This window comes from Antechinus flavipes, chromosome 1 (genome assembly GCF_016432865.1).
Source record: "Antechinus flavipes isolate AdamAnt ecotype Samford, QLD, Australia chromosome 1, AdamAnt_v2, whole genome shotgun sequence".
NCBI lineage: Eukaryota > Metazoa > Chordata > Mammalia > Dasyuromorphia > Dasyuridae > Antechinus > Antechinus flavipes.
Window position 1 is genome coordinate 644563015 of NC_067398.1, and position 16812 is coordinate 644579826.

Here is a 16812-nt window from a genome sequence, read left to right on the forward strand (position 1 = left end):
ACTATAATCAATTTGCCAAAGAAAAAAGCTGCTGGGAACCTTCAGTCAAGGTAAGGTATAAAGGAAAGGGCAATGCTGGCGATCAAAAGTTCAGGCCAAAAAGGACTAACCTTTTAGGCCAGAGTACTATAATAGACCAATGGGAAAAGAGAAATAACTTGTCATAATATCCCAGTATTTCATTATGAGGATACTAGCAACTTAACCAAAACAGAGATAATGATGTTCATTAAGTTTACTACAAAATGTAGTCTCCCCATCTTTCTTTTGGAAATAGGACTATTAAGATGAGAGTATCTCGAAGATACATCCCTTTAATCCATCTAGTATTTATTGATCATTGACTATATTCTCAGTCTTTGAAAACTGTGACAGGAAATTAAGACATAATTCCTGCTCACCAAGAGCTTACAATCTAGCTGGAGACAGGACACATACAGGAAACAATATAAGACCAAAACAAGAACTCACAGAATCATATAGTCTGAGTCAGAAGGGGCATCTATAAATGAAATCTCCCCTACAATATCCCTGACCACAGTGGGCCTTGCATTCCTTAAGCTCAATAAATATAGCAAAGCACTTTACTACAAGTTTGAACACCTCCAGTTGGAGTTAGGAATTCGGTATCTAATTAAGGCAGCACTCATCCTATGTCCTTCTGCTTACCAAAATTTTCACAAACAATTATAAAGCTCACTTTTTTCCCTTTTTAAAGACTTTGATGTTTGAACAGAGGGTAATCGCTTCAGAAAATGATCTTTTGAATGAGCTGCCCTTTATTCAGTTACGAGCAACAAAAAGGAAAGAGGAGAGCAGTGTCTTTAAGTCACTCCAGCATCTTGCATGTCATTCCCCTAAGCAGAGGTGAATCTAACAGTCTTTTGTAGAAGGATCAACAATGAAAAGATCACAGAAACGGCACAAAAATACACGGATATACAAACATCATCTCAAAGACACAATGGGACTCAACAGCAAGTGACGTAAGAGTAATGAGGATACAAAGTCAATTTGACTTTATGTAGCAATAATGATTTTTAAAAGCTATTTGAAATATTGCATAATCTATACACATGCATATAAAGCAAGAAATACACAATGCATTTATATTTTGTGGAGTTATTTCATTTAAAACAAGAAACATGAAAAAATAGTTATTTAACAAGCTGTGGACAAAATTCTATCCACCAGGTCTTAAATGCCTCTTAGTGAAAGGGATAGGAAATCCTGGAATGAAAAGTATGTGCTGATTCCATTGCTGCAACATTAATCCAAAGTTAAATGGAAGTTAGAGCCCCAAGATTGAAAAAAGAATGGAAAAATACAAGCAATCAACATGTTTCTAAGAAACAATGATAGGTAGGTGGGGAGTCTTAAGTAGGGATACATATGGTTTATGATATGCATTTAAGTGTTTAACTATAAATCAAAGATTACCATGGTATAAATGGGGGGAAAAAAACATTAACTCTTTTGACAAAATTGGCCTAAATAAAAAGGGAAAAAAGCAGCCAGACTTTTTAACAATGAGATAAGAATGTTCAAGGCTACAAAGTCAAGTTCAAATAACCACTGTATATCTCTTGGCATAGAAATTCAGCAATTTACATAGAACAGATACTGAAGAAACTTGTTAAGTCTTGGTCTTGATTTAAGGACATTTTAAAAATACAGATATGGGATCAACTGAAATTTCTGGGAATGTAATATAGAAGACTCTGGAGTACATAATCTACATACATACCCAAATTAATATATTAATTACAGAAAGTTAAAGACAGAAGGGCACTTCAAGACTGCCTCATCCAACCCCCTTCTTTTAATGGCAAGGAAATACTCCAAAAAAGTAACTTGACCCAAGTTACTCAAAAGAAGGCAAATATCATCAAAATGCCCACTGTGGTCCCCACATGGGGCTGAACAGAGGAGCAGTCTGATTTAGGATGGCATTTCTGATATCCTTGAGAAGGAATCATTTTAACATTTAGAGTGGCTATATACCTTGCTGCCAGTGCCTTGTTTCAGATATAAATTGCCAAAAATGTATTTCCATAGAATTGTGGAAGGCTAGAAAAAGGGCTTTAGAAGTCATCTAATCTAATTCCCAATTTTAATGAGAGGAATAATAGGTATTTGGAGTGAGGATGGAGACTGACTTTCCCAGGTCACATAACAATTTCCTTCTTACTACTAGAATGTGATTATACTAAATTGGGAATATTATTAGTTCTGAGTTCTTAGAAATATTATCTCAAAAACTGAAAGACTATCATTTTTTTCCAGTGGGAATGTGATAGCCCCAAGCCCTCCAGAGACTCATTCAAAATCTCACTTAAATTCATCTGAAGGATTTATGCTACCTAATAAACCTGTCAAAATCAGACATTCCAAACCCTTCTCCAGTTAAAAACCCAGAGAAGCAACAAGCCCCTAAGACTCATTTAAATCCCCACAAGAAAAAGGTCTGTAGACACTGATTTGTGGTAATCTGAATAACTTACACTTCCCCTCCTCTACACTAAGCTCCAAGTCTCTGGATCCTGTTACTACTAGAAAGATTCTGCATGGGGAGTGCTTTCTGAAAGTTAAAATATAGGTTTTGCACTATACTCAATTCTGTGCTACAAAGGAAAATCTTCCTTTAGGGATTCCTCAAACTACATAAAGGGTGACAGAGTAAAACCTCGATTAACCGGAATGCACATGGAGTTTGAATTGTTCTAATTAAATGGATTTCCAGATTAACCAACCCCTACGGAAAATCTCTCTAAAAAAGTCTCAATCCACTTTTTTGCTTCAGTAAAAATACAGCCTGCTGGATACAAGTAAATCCTACTCTGATGAGCTAAGATTTCACAGGGTCTCAGGGAAACCAAAATGCCTATCAGTTATCACTATACAATGCTGTAGATGTAGATGGTATAGGAGATTGGGCTGAATCAGTGCAAACTCCAGGATATCCCCTGGGATTTTCTATCTTGACTATATCTCTGATCTCAGTTTGTTTGTTTGCCATCTGCCTTTGTCGCATAAAAATTGCATGCAGCATATGCAACTGCATAATCTCCTGGTTTGTAAAACATGGCTGTTTTTCTGCAAAACTAATAATTGAATCAAAGGATGAAGCAGCTTTTTCCCAAGATGTTTTCTCCCCTTCCCTATAATCTTCTCCATCACTGTCTTTTTCAGAATCAGTTCCATTGTCAGGATTCCAAACAGTTTCTACTATTTCTGTGTCACTAACACCTTGTGACACTTCACCTTCTTGGTCAGCATCAGCCCACTCAACTCCCTCACTTTTATTCAGTCTGTTGACTGGGGGTGAAGGAGCATCCTTCACCATTTCAAGAATCTGCACCAGAGTATTATTTGGGGGTCTTACTCTAAATCGGTCAAATTCTTCTTCATCAGAAGATACTTCTGCAAACATAACACTAGGCCATAATTTTCTCCATGCCCGTCTTAATATTTCACTAGAAACAGAATTCCAGGCACAAGCAACATTAAAAATGGCATCACTTATATTGTAACGAGTTTGAAGGTCTTGTACAGTGACTGGAGGATTGATGAAATTTCTCATAAAATCTCTTCTAATGCCCTGGTCCATAGGCTGAATCAATGAGGTAACACTAGCAGGAAGGAAGATGGTAAAAATGTTATCAGAAACTAGCTCTGCTTCCTGAGGGTGGGCTCGAGAATTGTCTAGAAGAAGAATGGCTTTACTGTCATCAGGTAAGCCTATATTTCTAAAATGATCTTTGACTGAAGGTACAAAAATATGATGAAACCAATCAGAAAAAATTTCTTTGTCCATCCATGCATTACCCTGTGCCTTGTAAGCAACAGGTAAATGCTGAATTCCTTTAAAAGTCCTGGGGCCGTTACACTTTCCAATCACCAAAGGTTTGATTTTGTGGGAGCCTGCAGCATTAGCACACATGAGGACCGTCAATCTGTCCTTAGTCTGTTTCAAACCTGAGGCACTGGCCCCTTCGGGAGTTGAATTTGGCAGGCAACGCCAGAACAGACCAGTTTCATCAGCATTGTAAAACTGCTCAGGGGACAAACCATGCTCTGCAATTAAACTTCGAAAAAACCCACAAAACTGCTCTGCAGCCTGGTGGTCTGCTGACTGTCTTTCGTTGGAAACATCTAGCTTTTTGATGCCATGCCGGGCCTTAAATCTCCAAAGCCATCCTCCAGAAAAAACACATGGCTCAGTCAACTGCATCTGCTCATAAAAGTCTTTAGCCTTCTCAATGAGCATTGGGCCAGAAACAGGGACTCCCTCTGACCGCTTCACCAAGAACCACTCATACAAAACCCGATCGAGATGCTCTAGCTTAGGGGTGTGCAAAGTGCGACGGTGTTCGAGGGCTTTATTGGAATCCGAATTAGCAAAAAACCGAAGCAGCTGTCCCTTGTGGGCCTTGATGTCATATAAGGTAGACATGCCAACATTGTACTCTTGCATCAAAGCTTTCCTGTTCTCACCTTTCTCAAGACGAGTACAGATATCAATTTTCTCCTTTAAGGTCAGCACAACTCTCTTACGCTTCTCTCCTTTGTTCTTCACTATGGGCTGTTTGGAAGCCATGGGATTAGATGGCTTATGTGCACTGTGACTTAGGGAGGAATAGAGATGTATGCTATGCTTGTTCAGAGCACTACTGGCTTTTCTGCTTTCACCTCACTATCCCCCTTTCCCTTTCAATTTGCTTGAGGTTTTCTTTTAATTTTCCTCTCACAGCTCTTACCCACATCTGTTTTCTCCCCAAGGTTCCTGGCCACCTTGCTACTTCATCAATATTTGGTCTTCCCTTCTTGCCCTCTCCTCATTCTCATTCCCCGCCACGTCTTCCTTCCTTCTCCTCCCACTGCCCCCCACCCGTTTGCCTCAGCCTTCCCCGTCTTCTGCACTCTGGTGCTCACAGAAATCCACTTTTTTAGCAACTTGTTCAGTTCCAGACCACATTCAGAGCTTCTCTGATTTGGGGAGGCAGATCTTCTCAGGCGATGAAGGAACCAATCACAGAACTTTGCTTTGAACTTCAAGGCTTCTTGGTGGTGGGGGGCAGCTCTCCCTGCCTTCCGCCTGCAGCTTCCTTCCACCCTCACAAAAATACCGGTTAGCTGAGTTCCGGTTAATCAAGGTTTTACTGTCTAAGTTGTGGGTGGCTTTCTCCAGTATCCACAATGCTGTTTTACAAGCACAGAACGTTATGCACTGGAAAGCAGAGGGGGGAAAAAAAAGAAAAAAATAATGTTATGGAAAGTTTGTCCAGAATATTTGAGCACTGGAATTAGAATCAATAGGCCTGAGTTCTAATCCTGAGCTTGCCATTTGCTAGCCATGGAAATAAAATGGAGATCACATAAGACCTCGGACAATTCACACTTTCCTCAAGCCTCAGTTTCCTCATCTGTAAAGGTAATAACATTTGCACAAGCTACTGAACAGACTACTGCAAGGATCAAATGAGATAGTTTGTAAAATTCTTTGAAAATTGAAATTAAAAAACTGTGATTATTTAGAAATATCAACTATTACCATTATTATTTGAATAGATATCCAATCTCTATTTTTATAAACTAGAATGGATCACCTGAAAAGAACAGGTTGAATGACCAAGGACTGCAGCTCTAATGGAGAACTAATGCAGTCTACAAGAAATGTGACAAATTAAGGAATATCATGGTAAAGAAAACTAGGTTGTCTATAGCAAGCTCTATAGAAATTGAACATTCATGCAGCTCATATTTTGCAGAGAAGGAAACTGAGACCCAGTTGAGGTTGCTAAGATCCCCCAGAAACTGGCATAGCTAGGATAAGAACTCAGGATTCCTGACTTCCCAGTCCAGTGTTTTGTGGCTTTTTCCCCACACACACACCAGGCTGCCTCCCCAGTGAATCAAATTCTAAATGTCAAGAGGTTCTAAATGTGCATATGGGTATTTATCTATGGTAAAATTGGGAGAGTATAAAGTAAATGGGAAAAGGAGGTCTGGACTATTATACTTTCATCTAAGCACAAACTTCTCACCTTTCTGAACTGTTGTTTAGTTTTCAATGCTAATCTTTCCCATGTCCAACTTGATCTTGTAGAAAAGGAATTTTATGCAATTTACTAACTGTTCATTGAGTCCTTCCTAGGAACACAGGTCCATTCTAGGGGCTCCATCATTAAGCCTTCCTTTTCCTGAAATAGTCCTGGCAAACATGGAATCTACAGGGCTCCCCATCTACCCCACTGTTCCCTCAAAAACACAAACACACATAAAACATTGTATCAATGAAGAATGAAGCCAACTTTAAAGGAGCATCAAGGATCAAATCATACCCACTTTAAGGTCTTGATGAAGGCCTAAGAAGCCAACCCTAAACAGTTCAGCCACCCTTCCTCTTCAAACTGTCCTGAAGCTAAGGATTTGACGGCATAAGGTCACCTCACCCCCTGCAGCAGTTTCACACACTTAGGATTTTCTATTTAACCAGCCTGTGGGAATCACTCCTAATAAGAATATAGCCCGTTTATAGTGACTAAGCACATTTACAATCATATTTCGTTTTCATTACAACCCTGGGAGAAAAACAGGGCAGGTACTGTTCTCATGTGAAAAGGAAGGAATAAAATTATCTGAGGGAAGTAGATAGCTAATGATGGAGGAATGTGACAGTAGGAAGAAAACTCTTCCTCACAATTTTGTCTACTGAAATCCTCCTTTTTATTCAAAACCCAATTCAGAGGTGGTTACTTCTAGAATTTCTTTCCTTATTCCTGCATTCAGAAATGACCTAATACCCTGTTTTATGACTGATTTCTCTATAATACCTTGAATGTGTATAGTATCTCATTAGTAGAATACAAATTCCTTGGTTACAGGAGTTGCAATTATTTTTATCTCCAACTTAACACAGTAACTTGCTAAGCACAGTACATAAACTCCTTGAAGGCCCAGGAATTGTCTTTCACCTCTTTTTGTATCCCTACCACTTAGCACATAGCCTGGTACAGAGTAAGCACTTGATAAATGTTTACTGAATGTTTGGAATTTAATGTTTATTGACGAGAATTGTTTAATGATCCAGTTATCATTTTGAATGTTGATTGTCTGTCCTGTTTAGCCTTTATCACTTTTCACCTAAACTATTATCATAACATTCAAACTCTCCTCTCTAAGTAATCTTTTATAAAGATGGCCAAATATTTTCAAAATGCAGAATTATGTCACTCCTCTGCTCAAATAGGATGGAAAAGAAACAACTGAGCCTAGTGCTCAGGACCCTCCAAACTACCTGATTCCCACCTCCAGGGGAGAAATTTTGACACAGATAAATATAAATGCTTACTCTGGGGTTCAAAAAGTCAACATCTCAAATATAAAACACAGAGGTTTGACTAAACAATTCATCTGAAAATGATCCAAGGGTTTTAGTGGATTATAAATTCAATATAAGTGAACAATATGATATATGATAGCCAAAAATAGCTAATGTAATCTTAGGCTATAAAGAAAGGAGGTCCCCTTTTCAAAAATTATGGACAAGAATGTCCAGCTGTGTGTATCTTGATTTAGGTCAGAGAACACATTGAGAGATCTGTCTAGGAACACTGTTTTAGAAGGAGATAAGGAAGCATACTCAGTTCAAATCCTAGATCTACCAATTACAAATGTAATTGCAATTGCCTGTACAAGTCACTTAACCACTCTGGTCCTCAGTTTCCCTATCTGTAAAATGGGGAACATCAAAGGGCTCTAAGGTCACATAAAGGTATTTACTCTGGAGAAAAGATAACTTAATAGAGACAGAGGCACATCTTCAAATATCAAAAGAGAGGTCATAAGGAATGTAGATTGGACTTTCCCAGCTTGATCTCAGGAGCCAGTAGTGGGACCAAAGGAGGAAAAGTTAGAAAGGTAGATTTAGGCTAAACTGAAGGAAATATCTAACAATTGGAGAAATCTAAAGGTGGGTTCTCACTCACTTGGCTTCAAGAAGAGGCTGCATGACAACCAATTACTTGCTAGGGATACCTCTGAAGGGATTCCTCTTTAGGCAAAGGCTGTACTAGATGGCTACTAAGGCACTTCCTAACCCTAAGATTCTGCTCCATTATCCCAAGTTTATTTCATACTCTTCCCTCACATGTACTAGGTCATACCTAAAATGTACTATTCAATGTGCCCCAAACTCATCATGCCCTCTCATGCCTCCATGTTTTCAGGCAGGCCATTCAATAACCCACAAGAATTCTTCATCACAAGATGTCTTCAAGCAGAGGCTAGATGACTACCTATCAAACATGTTATAAAATGGATTTCTGCACATATTCAAGCTGAAATGGGTGACCTTTGACACTTCATGATTCCACAACCTAATTAAGCTGTGATGCAATAGAAAAAAACTGAATTATCATATCCTCCTTCTTCATGTTTACCAGCAAAAATCCTTTTCTTCTTCCAAAGACTTCTTCCATGTGATTTACCCTGATGTCTCAGCTGAAAGTACTCTCTCTCTCTCTCTCTCATCAAACTTCCTCTGCCTATATTTCTCTCTTATTCCAATCATATTTTACTATTTATTATATTTATATATTATAATATATATATTACATATATTTATTATATATATTGGATGCTTGCTATACCCTATTTTTTATTATAAGTTCTTGGAAGGAAAATAGGATAAATTTTAATTTCAATCTTTTGCCTTGAACACAATGCTCTGTACATAGTAATGCTTACTAAGCATGTTAAATTTATTGTTCTGTTCTATGATATCACAGCCCTCAATTTTGTAATTCTGCAGTTTGATTCAAGCTGTGTTTGTAGGAAGCACATTAAACTACTATAATGCTTATTTTTATGTTATAGAATGTTCGATATATTTCCCTTACAACAGAAAGCAAATAGAATTATTATGACCGCTTTACAAATAAGAAAACTAAGACTTTGAGAGATTCTGTCCAATATCACACAGGAAAGAGAACCAGGTCTAAATGCAGACTTGACTCCATGCCCAATGCACTTCCTGCTGTGACACAGCATCTCATATGCATCATCAGAAGAATAGCACTATTCAATCTGTGAAAATCAGAAGGGAACTTTAATTCTAGACATACCATCAATTAACTATATGACTCTGAGCAAGTTTTGGGGTCTCAGCCTCTGCAACTGCAAAATGAGGAACTAGGTAATCAAAGACCTCTGGCTCTACCTTCCATGTGATTTTGAGTGTCACTAACCAGTTTGGCAGATGATGATAAGAAATTTCTCCTACAGAGTCAAAGTCTCTGGGTTTTATAATGGCTTTTCTTCTAAATGTTCAGAGATTCTTTTTATCTCCAGATTGGGTGTTCTGGATCTGGTTAAGACTGACACAAGTATGAATGGCACATTAAGTAAACTATAAGATACCAGGATTGAGAAAAATCATTTCCATAGCAAAGATATTCTTCAAAAGCCTCAAATGTTTCAAGTTTTTATTTTATTTGGTTGAGGGAGGTAGCATAGGAAAAAGAAAAACCTTACTTCAAAGTAGATAAAAGAAATATTGTGCCTTGGGGGAAGCAGCTGACATTAAGCAAAAGTCCTTTAAGACAGAGGTGTAAAACTCAGGGCTCCTGGATTGTGGATCAAACATGCCATGGGGAAATATTTAACAAAATACATAAAACTACAACATAGATGGTGTTAATTTGTGGTTTTCTAAGTCAATATGCGGCCAACATTTCTCTTTGAATTGACTCTAGTGCGTTAAAGAAAAGTTCAAATTTAACTTCTAAGATACTTCCGTCAAAAAAAAAAAAAAAAAAAAAAAGTCAGTCTTCTATTGTTTTTCCTCACGGTGGAGGAGCCAGTTGGTTACCTCCGGAGTTCATCTCGATGACTAAGAGTAGTGTCCAGGCTTTTCTTTGGAAGCCTCGTTAAAACTGACATTCGGGCCAAGGAGACCGTTATCCCAACCCAGACGGGTGGGGGAGGAGAAAACTGCTTCTCCAATAATCTCATGCACAGCAATACTAGTTCTTCCGCGCTCCTTTGTGTCTAGTTTTATGCACGTGAAAACATCATTCGGAGAAGTGCTCCAAAGCCAACGGTCTGAGATACAAAGGTTTGGAGCCCTGAACTTGAGAAAGAGGAGAAAAGGGGGCTGAGGTCCCCCACTCGGAGGCACGGGGTAGCCTGTTCTGGGAGCACCGCCTCCCGGCTCTTCTTGGGGAATCAGACGTTGGGGGAGCAGTAGGGGACGGGAGAAGTAGAGACAGGCCTCTCTTTTTTTTTTTTTTTTTTTGGGGGGGGGGGTCGGAAAAGGAGGAGATGATTACATCTGCATTTATGGGGGAGTTGTTTCCTCGGGTGGGCGGGGTGGGCTCCCGGAGACAGGTTCTTATGAGGGGATGCGGTTATAAATGGGCCCTACAGGGCAACCCCTCCCCACTCCCTGATCTCTATTCCCCCCAGTCCCGGCTCCGCACATGGGCCCCGAGTCCCGGTCCGACTCACCGCCGGCCGCTCACTAGCGAGGCTCCGTGTAGGCTCCTCGGGCAGCCCCGGTCCCGGTCCCGGCCCCGGGGGACCCCTGGGACACAGGCCGGAGCACAGAAGCCCCGGGACGCGCAGGCCCGAGGGTGGGGCTCCGACACGCGGAACCGGACGTGCTGGGGGGTAGGGACGGGGCACCCCGCGGGCCCACAAACACAGACCCCGTATTCTCAGGCCCCAAGCCTGAGCCGCGCCCCCGGCCGGAAGTGGACCCCACACCCTCTCGACCCCGCCCCTCCTCCCTAGCGGAGTTGCTGCAGCCGGGCCCTCCTCCAGGCTACTTCCGGGAACGCTCTAGGAATTCAGGAGGACTGGGTATCTCGGTGCTCTCCGCGGCCTTCGCGGGGAGGGAGTAAAAGGGAGAGCAGTTAGGAGGGAGAAAGGAGGAGGTAAGAGAGAAGAGAGGGAGGGGAAGAGGGTGGGAAAGGGAAAGAAAGAAAGAGAGCACGGAGAGAGATGGAGGGAAAGGAGAAGGAAGAGGAGAAAGAAAAGAAAGGCAAAGAGAAAAAATTAGGAAAGAGGAGGGAAAGAAGGAGGAAGAAGAGAGGGAAAAAAGGTGGGAGATGAAGAGAAGGAAGTGGGGACAGAAGGAGGGAAAAGAGGGAGGAGAGAAAAAGTGGAGGAGGGAAAAAGGGGAAAGAGGTAGGAGAAGAGAAAGTAGAGGAAAGGGAAGGAGGAGAAGAATGTTAATAAAAAACAATATCACAAATCTATGACTTGCATTGCAGCTGGATTTTTTAGGAGAAAAATAAACATGCATGTGTGTAATGTGCTTTCTAAAGCCCCCAAGTTAGAGTGCCAAAATATACTGTCCGTTCTAGCTCTCTGGAGGACATGGGGACCAGCCAAGTCCTTGGTCTTAATGGAGGAAGCAGGAGAGCATCCTCCTCCTAGTGGAGGATGGCCAAAAGTGGAATGTCTTATTTCCAGTCCTTCTCAGCCCTTTTATACCTTAGTACAATTATATCATTACACCATACTGAATATGTAGGATCCAGAGAACATCACATCGCCATACTCGGTACAATTACATCGTTACGGCGTACTGAATATGTGGAAACCAGAGAACATCACATCGCCATACTCGGTACAATTACATCATTACACCATACTGAATATGTGGGAACCAGAGAACATCACATCGCCATACTCGGTACAATTACATCATTACACCATACTGAATATGTGGGAACCAGAGAACATCACATCACCATACTCGGTACAATTACATGTTACAGCATACTGAATATGTGGAAACCAGAGAACATCACATCGCCATACTCGGTACAATTACATCATTACACCATACTGAATATGTGGGAACCAGAGAACATCACATCGCCATACTCGGTACAATTACATCGTTACGGCATACTGAATATGTGGGAACCAGAGAACATCACATCGCCATACTCGGTACAATTACATCGTTACGGCGTACTGAATATGTGGAAACCAGAGAACATCACATCGCCATACTCGGTACAATTACATCGTTACGGCATACTGAATATGTGGGAACCAGAGAACATCACATCGCCATACTCGGTACAATTACATGTTACAGCGTACTGAATATGTGGGAACCAGAGAACATCACATCGCCATACTCGGTACAATTACATCGTTACGGCATACTGAATATGTGGGAACCAGAGAACATCACATCGCCATACTCGGTACAATTACATGTTACAGCGTACTGAATATGTGGGAACCAGAGAACATCACATCGCCATACTAAGTCCTAAATATATATCTGAACTAGAGAGCGATCCTCTCATCAGTTTCACTGAGTTAACGCCCTGTTCACGTGTACTTCTCCAGACTTCTGGCTCTCTGTACGCATGGACCCTAAACCACGGCAGAGTTCTTAATTCAAAGAGGAAAAATTAGGATAGTAAGGGAAAGGAGGAGAAAGAAGAGAGGGAAAGATAGGGTGGGAGACAGGGAAGGAAAAGGGAGTAGGCACAGAAGGAGGGAAAAGAAGGAGAGAAAAAGTCAAAGAGAGAAAGAGGGAAAGGAAGAGAAAAGAAACCGGGGGAATGGGAAGCAGGAGAAGAAAGAATGTTAATTAAAAAAAAAAAATACATATATATATATGCACACATATATACATACATATATATATCACAAGTCTATGAGACACTGCATTGCAATTGGATTTATTACAAGAGAAATAAACACGCATGTGGGAATCCTAAATCATGGCAGAGTTCCTAACCTAACAGAACCTAACCTAACCTAAACAGAAACTTGCATATTTATGAGGTTACAACAAAGAAAGGAGGAGGAAACAGAAATCTCCTCCTCAAGAGGAGGAGAACTCATGAATAATTAAGTTGACAAAAGCAGCATTCTTAACCCTCAGGAACTGCTAGGCTGTGAAGATGGGAGGGTCTGTTTATCTATAAGGATCCCAGCTGCCTAAACAGTAATCCCCTTCTCGTGCAGATTGACGCAGAAGGATACCCAGGAAACCCAGATATTAGCAACAAATTATGTCAGCTGGGGAACTGGAGGATGTGGTGAGCTTAGTCCTTGAATTTAAGTTTAAGGTCTCTTACATACTCTGGCTTTAATGTTTCTGGAAAATATGGTAACTCAGAAAGACAAGTTCAGTCTTGAGGAAGGAAGCAAAAGGAGAAGAAAAAAGGAGAGGAAGGAAGAGAGAGAGGGGGAAAAAAGAAGGGAAAATGGAACGGGGGAGTGGGATGAAGGGGGATGAAGGGAAGAGGAAAAGAAAAAAAAGAAAGATAGTTGAAACAATAAGGATTTTCATCCTTTCTGTGCCATCCAGCTCCCAATAAAGAAGGGCCTTCTCCCAAGCTTTATTGTTGGACATATCTTGAAGATGATAATAAATGAGATGACTGAGTCTATTATAAATGCAAGTTATTTCATTTCAATTGAGCTCTCACTGAAACAAGGCAATTCCTATACACCTCCCTAATTGATTGTCTAATTAACAAAGCTCTCTTCAAACCTCCTAACCTCTCCCACGCATATGAAATGTCCACTCATACATTGGGGAAAAAATTGAGGACATTCACCTTAATCTTGGTTACAATAACACCTGTCAAAGGTTAAGACCTAAACTTGTTCAAAACCTGATTTTGGAACAAAGTTAAACTTTGTCCCTAACCCGGATTACAATCCAAATCCCAATCTCATCTCCAGAGTGATTTTTTTTATCTCTTGCTCACAGATTTGGCCCTCATTATAATCATTTTGGTAAATGAATGAGATTGGGAACGATAGTCTTTAATCAAAGTTGAGATGCACCTAACATGAACTAGTAAGAATAATTTTTTTTTTGCCTAGATTCTTACATAATTAATTCAAAAGCTCTTTAAACTGAAAAGGATAGAAGATGAGTAAAAACTAAAAACAAAACCTATGTATGTATACCACCAAGCTAAATACCATAGATGAAGGGCTTCAATTAAAAGCAGAAAACTAGAAGTTTAAATACCCAAAAGTTCATCAGAGACAAAACCCAAGAAAGCAATTTTAAAAGTTATGGTATCAAGTTATCTATACATAAATGCAAAAAGCATAACTAACAAGGAAAGAGAACCATAGAGACAACTAGGTGGCATAGTGGACAGAGTTCTGAGTTTAGAATCAGGAAGACATGAATTCAAATCCAGATTTAGACATTACTAGCTGTGTGACCCTAAGAAAGCCACTTAACTGCCATTTGCCTCTGTTTCCTCAATTGTAAAATAATCATAGCATAATAATAACATAATAATAATAAAATAACAATAGTCTAATTTCCAAGATTGTTGTAAAGATCAAATGAGATAATATTTATAAAGCACTTAACACCTGGGACATAGTAGATACTACGTAAATGTTCATTATTATCATTATTATTATAGATCGTTACACAAGAAGGCAATTTTAATTTCATTAAATAGAACTGAGATTAGATGGGATGAAACTCACGATTGGAGTATGGCTATAAAAGTCTATATACCATTTTTTCTTTTAATTTTTTAAAAAGTAAATTGGTATTGATATCTTTTGTGGCTTCCTTTTTTAATATCATTTTGCCTATTATCCCTTGTCTTCCCTCACTATATTCCTTACCAAAAGAGAACAATGTAGGTAAAAGTGTGGAAGTAGCATTAAATGTGTATTTTTATTTCCTTAATATCTTTGTTTTTTATATAAAAGTAATACTCTTCTCCACCATGCCTTCTAGAAACTTCCCTTATATAAAACTGGGAGCAGCTAGGTGGTGCAGTGGATGGAGGACCAGCCCTAAAGTTAGGAGAACCTGAGTTCAAATCTGGCCTCAGACACTTAATGCTTCCTAAATGTGTGACCCTGGGCAAGTCACTTAACCCCAATTGCCTCAGTGAAAACAAACAAAAGAAAAAAATATAGTAAAATTGGCCAATTCAACAACTGCTAATGTCTGTATTAACATGTTATTATGGTGTTCATTTATTAACAAATATATTAATTTGAAGAAATCCAGGAACTAGGTAGAAGGGGAAAGAGCATTTGAGTAAAAATCAATGGAAGCCGAAATGCAAGGGATAGTCTATTGGACAAAACTAGAGAGAGAAAACAAAAACTTTTCCAAAATACTGGTCTGTTATCTACTGGTAATGAGCAACTTCAATTATCCAAATGTCTGCTGCAGCTCTAACAAAAGCATATCAAATAATAATATTTTGGCTTGCCTTAAAAATAATTCCATTCTTCAAAATTTGGACAAATCAACAATGGAAAATTTAATTCTGGATCTCATTCTTGCAAACAGGAAGGAACTGATTTTCAGAGAGGAAATGATAGGAACTTTGTGGGGGGTGGGGAGGAGGAAATGACCACTCTATCTTAGTATTTATAATAAAAAAAAATCCATGAATAATCTGATATGCACCTTGGGATTATGAAGAGCAGATTTCAAAGGGTTCTGAGGATGAAATGTGCAATAAAATTCTACAAAAGTTAGTTTGAAAGAAGTGGGAACTCAAGAATGAAACTCTAACCATGATTCAAATAAAAAGGGAAAAAGAAGCTATCTATAGACTAATGTGATCCTGAACAATATTTTTTTTCTTTTAAAATTTATTTTATTTGAAAAAACAGAGTAAGGAAAAAAAAAGAAAAACAGAAAAGAAATGCAAAACAAAATAAAGCAAAACAAATATCAACATTGTCATATGTCCAGTAGAACATCAGGGAGGATTCAAAATATATAACAACAAATTACCAGATCAAAAAATATATATATTATAGAAAAAAAATTTCATATATGTCTATTTCTTTCTTTACTTCCGTGTAAATTATTCTTTGGTTCTCTGCTGCATACCTTATTTACTTTATTTTTTTTTCTCTTTTTCATTCCCTCCTCAACCCCCAAGCAAGCTACAGTTAAATAAAAAGATATATTTATGTAGACTATATATATATATATATATATATATATATATATATATATATATATATATATATACACACACACTCACACTCACATAACCCCATATACACACAGACATGTCTTTCCTATTCCTTCTGTCTCTTTAATTAAATTTTGTTTTATTAAATTCAATTTAATTAAATTCTGCTTTATAACTTGACTTGCTATTATTTAACCTCCCCCACCCAAAGATCACTCCCTTGTCTTCTTCCTTTACCCTTTGCTTCATCATCTGCCCATCTCTCCCCCTTTATTTCTTTATAGATTTGGAAGGTGTTAACCCTTCAGGATATATATGTAGTGTTGCTTATTGAATTCATTCCCGATATGAGTAGGCTTTCAGAACTAGGAGCCCTTCTCCCCTCTCTAATGCTTCTGTGTCTATTCTTCCTCTGTACCTCGTTTGTATTACATGATTACTTTCTTTATTTTAACTTTGCCAATCTTTCTTTTGAACTACATTATTGCTGATGTGAATTTTAAATATATAGTATATATTTCCCCATGTAAAAAAAAAAAAAAACCCAAATAATTTGTCTATGTTTAAACAGTTTGTCCATGTTAAGTTCTTAAAACAACTTTCATAATGACTCTTATATGTTAAATTTTCTATTAAATTCAGGTTTGGTTAATACAAAATCCTAAAGAGCTACAAGTTCATTGAATATCCATTTTTCTCATTCAAAATTATAGATAATTTTGCTGGATAAAATATCTTTTACCACAGGCCTAGTTCTTTTGATTTTCAATAGATATGATTCCAGGACCTGAAGTCTTTTATTATAGTTGCTGGTAAGTCTTGTACAATTCTAATTCTAGTT

The 16812-nt window shown here is 38.7% G+C and overlaps 1 protein-coding gene across 1 annotated transcript; it reads right to left on the reverse strand.

Annotated features, from left to right (window-relative positions):
- Window positions 1-288: 288 nt before the first annotated feature.
- Window positions 289-10981, reverse strand: JRK (Jrk helix-turn-helix protein). The gene is made up of 2 exons (XM_051971175.1): window positions 10513-10981; window positions 289-5230 (listed from the first exon to the last, which is right to left on the reverse strand). The coding sequence occupies exon 2, from the start codon at window positions 4598-4600 to the stop codon at window positions 2888-2890; it is 1713 nt and encodes a 570-aa protein (XP_051827135.1). The 5' UTR covers window positions 4601-5230; window positions 10513-10981; the 3' UTR covers window positions 289-2887.
- Window positions 10982-16812: the final 5831 nt, after the last annotated feature.

Coding starts and splice junctions, on each gene's coding strand:
- JRK (XM_051971175.1), bottom strand. CDS start 4,600: ATGGCTTCCAAACAGCCCATAGTGAAGAACAAAGGAGAGAAGCGTAAG.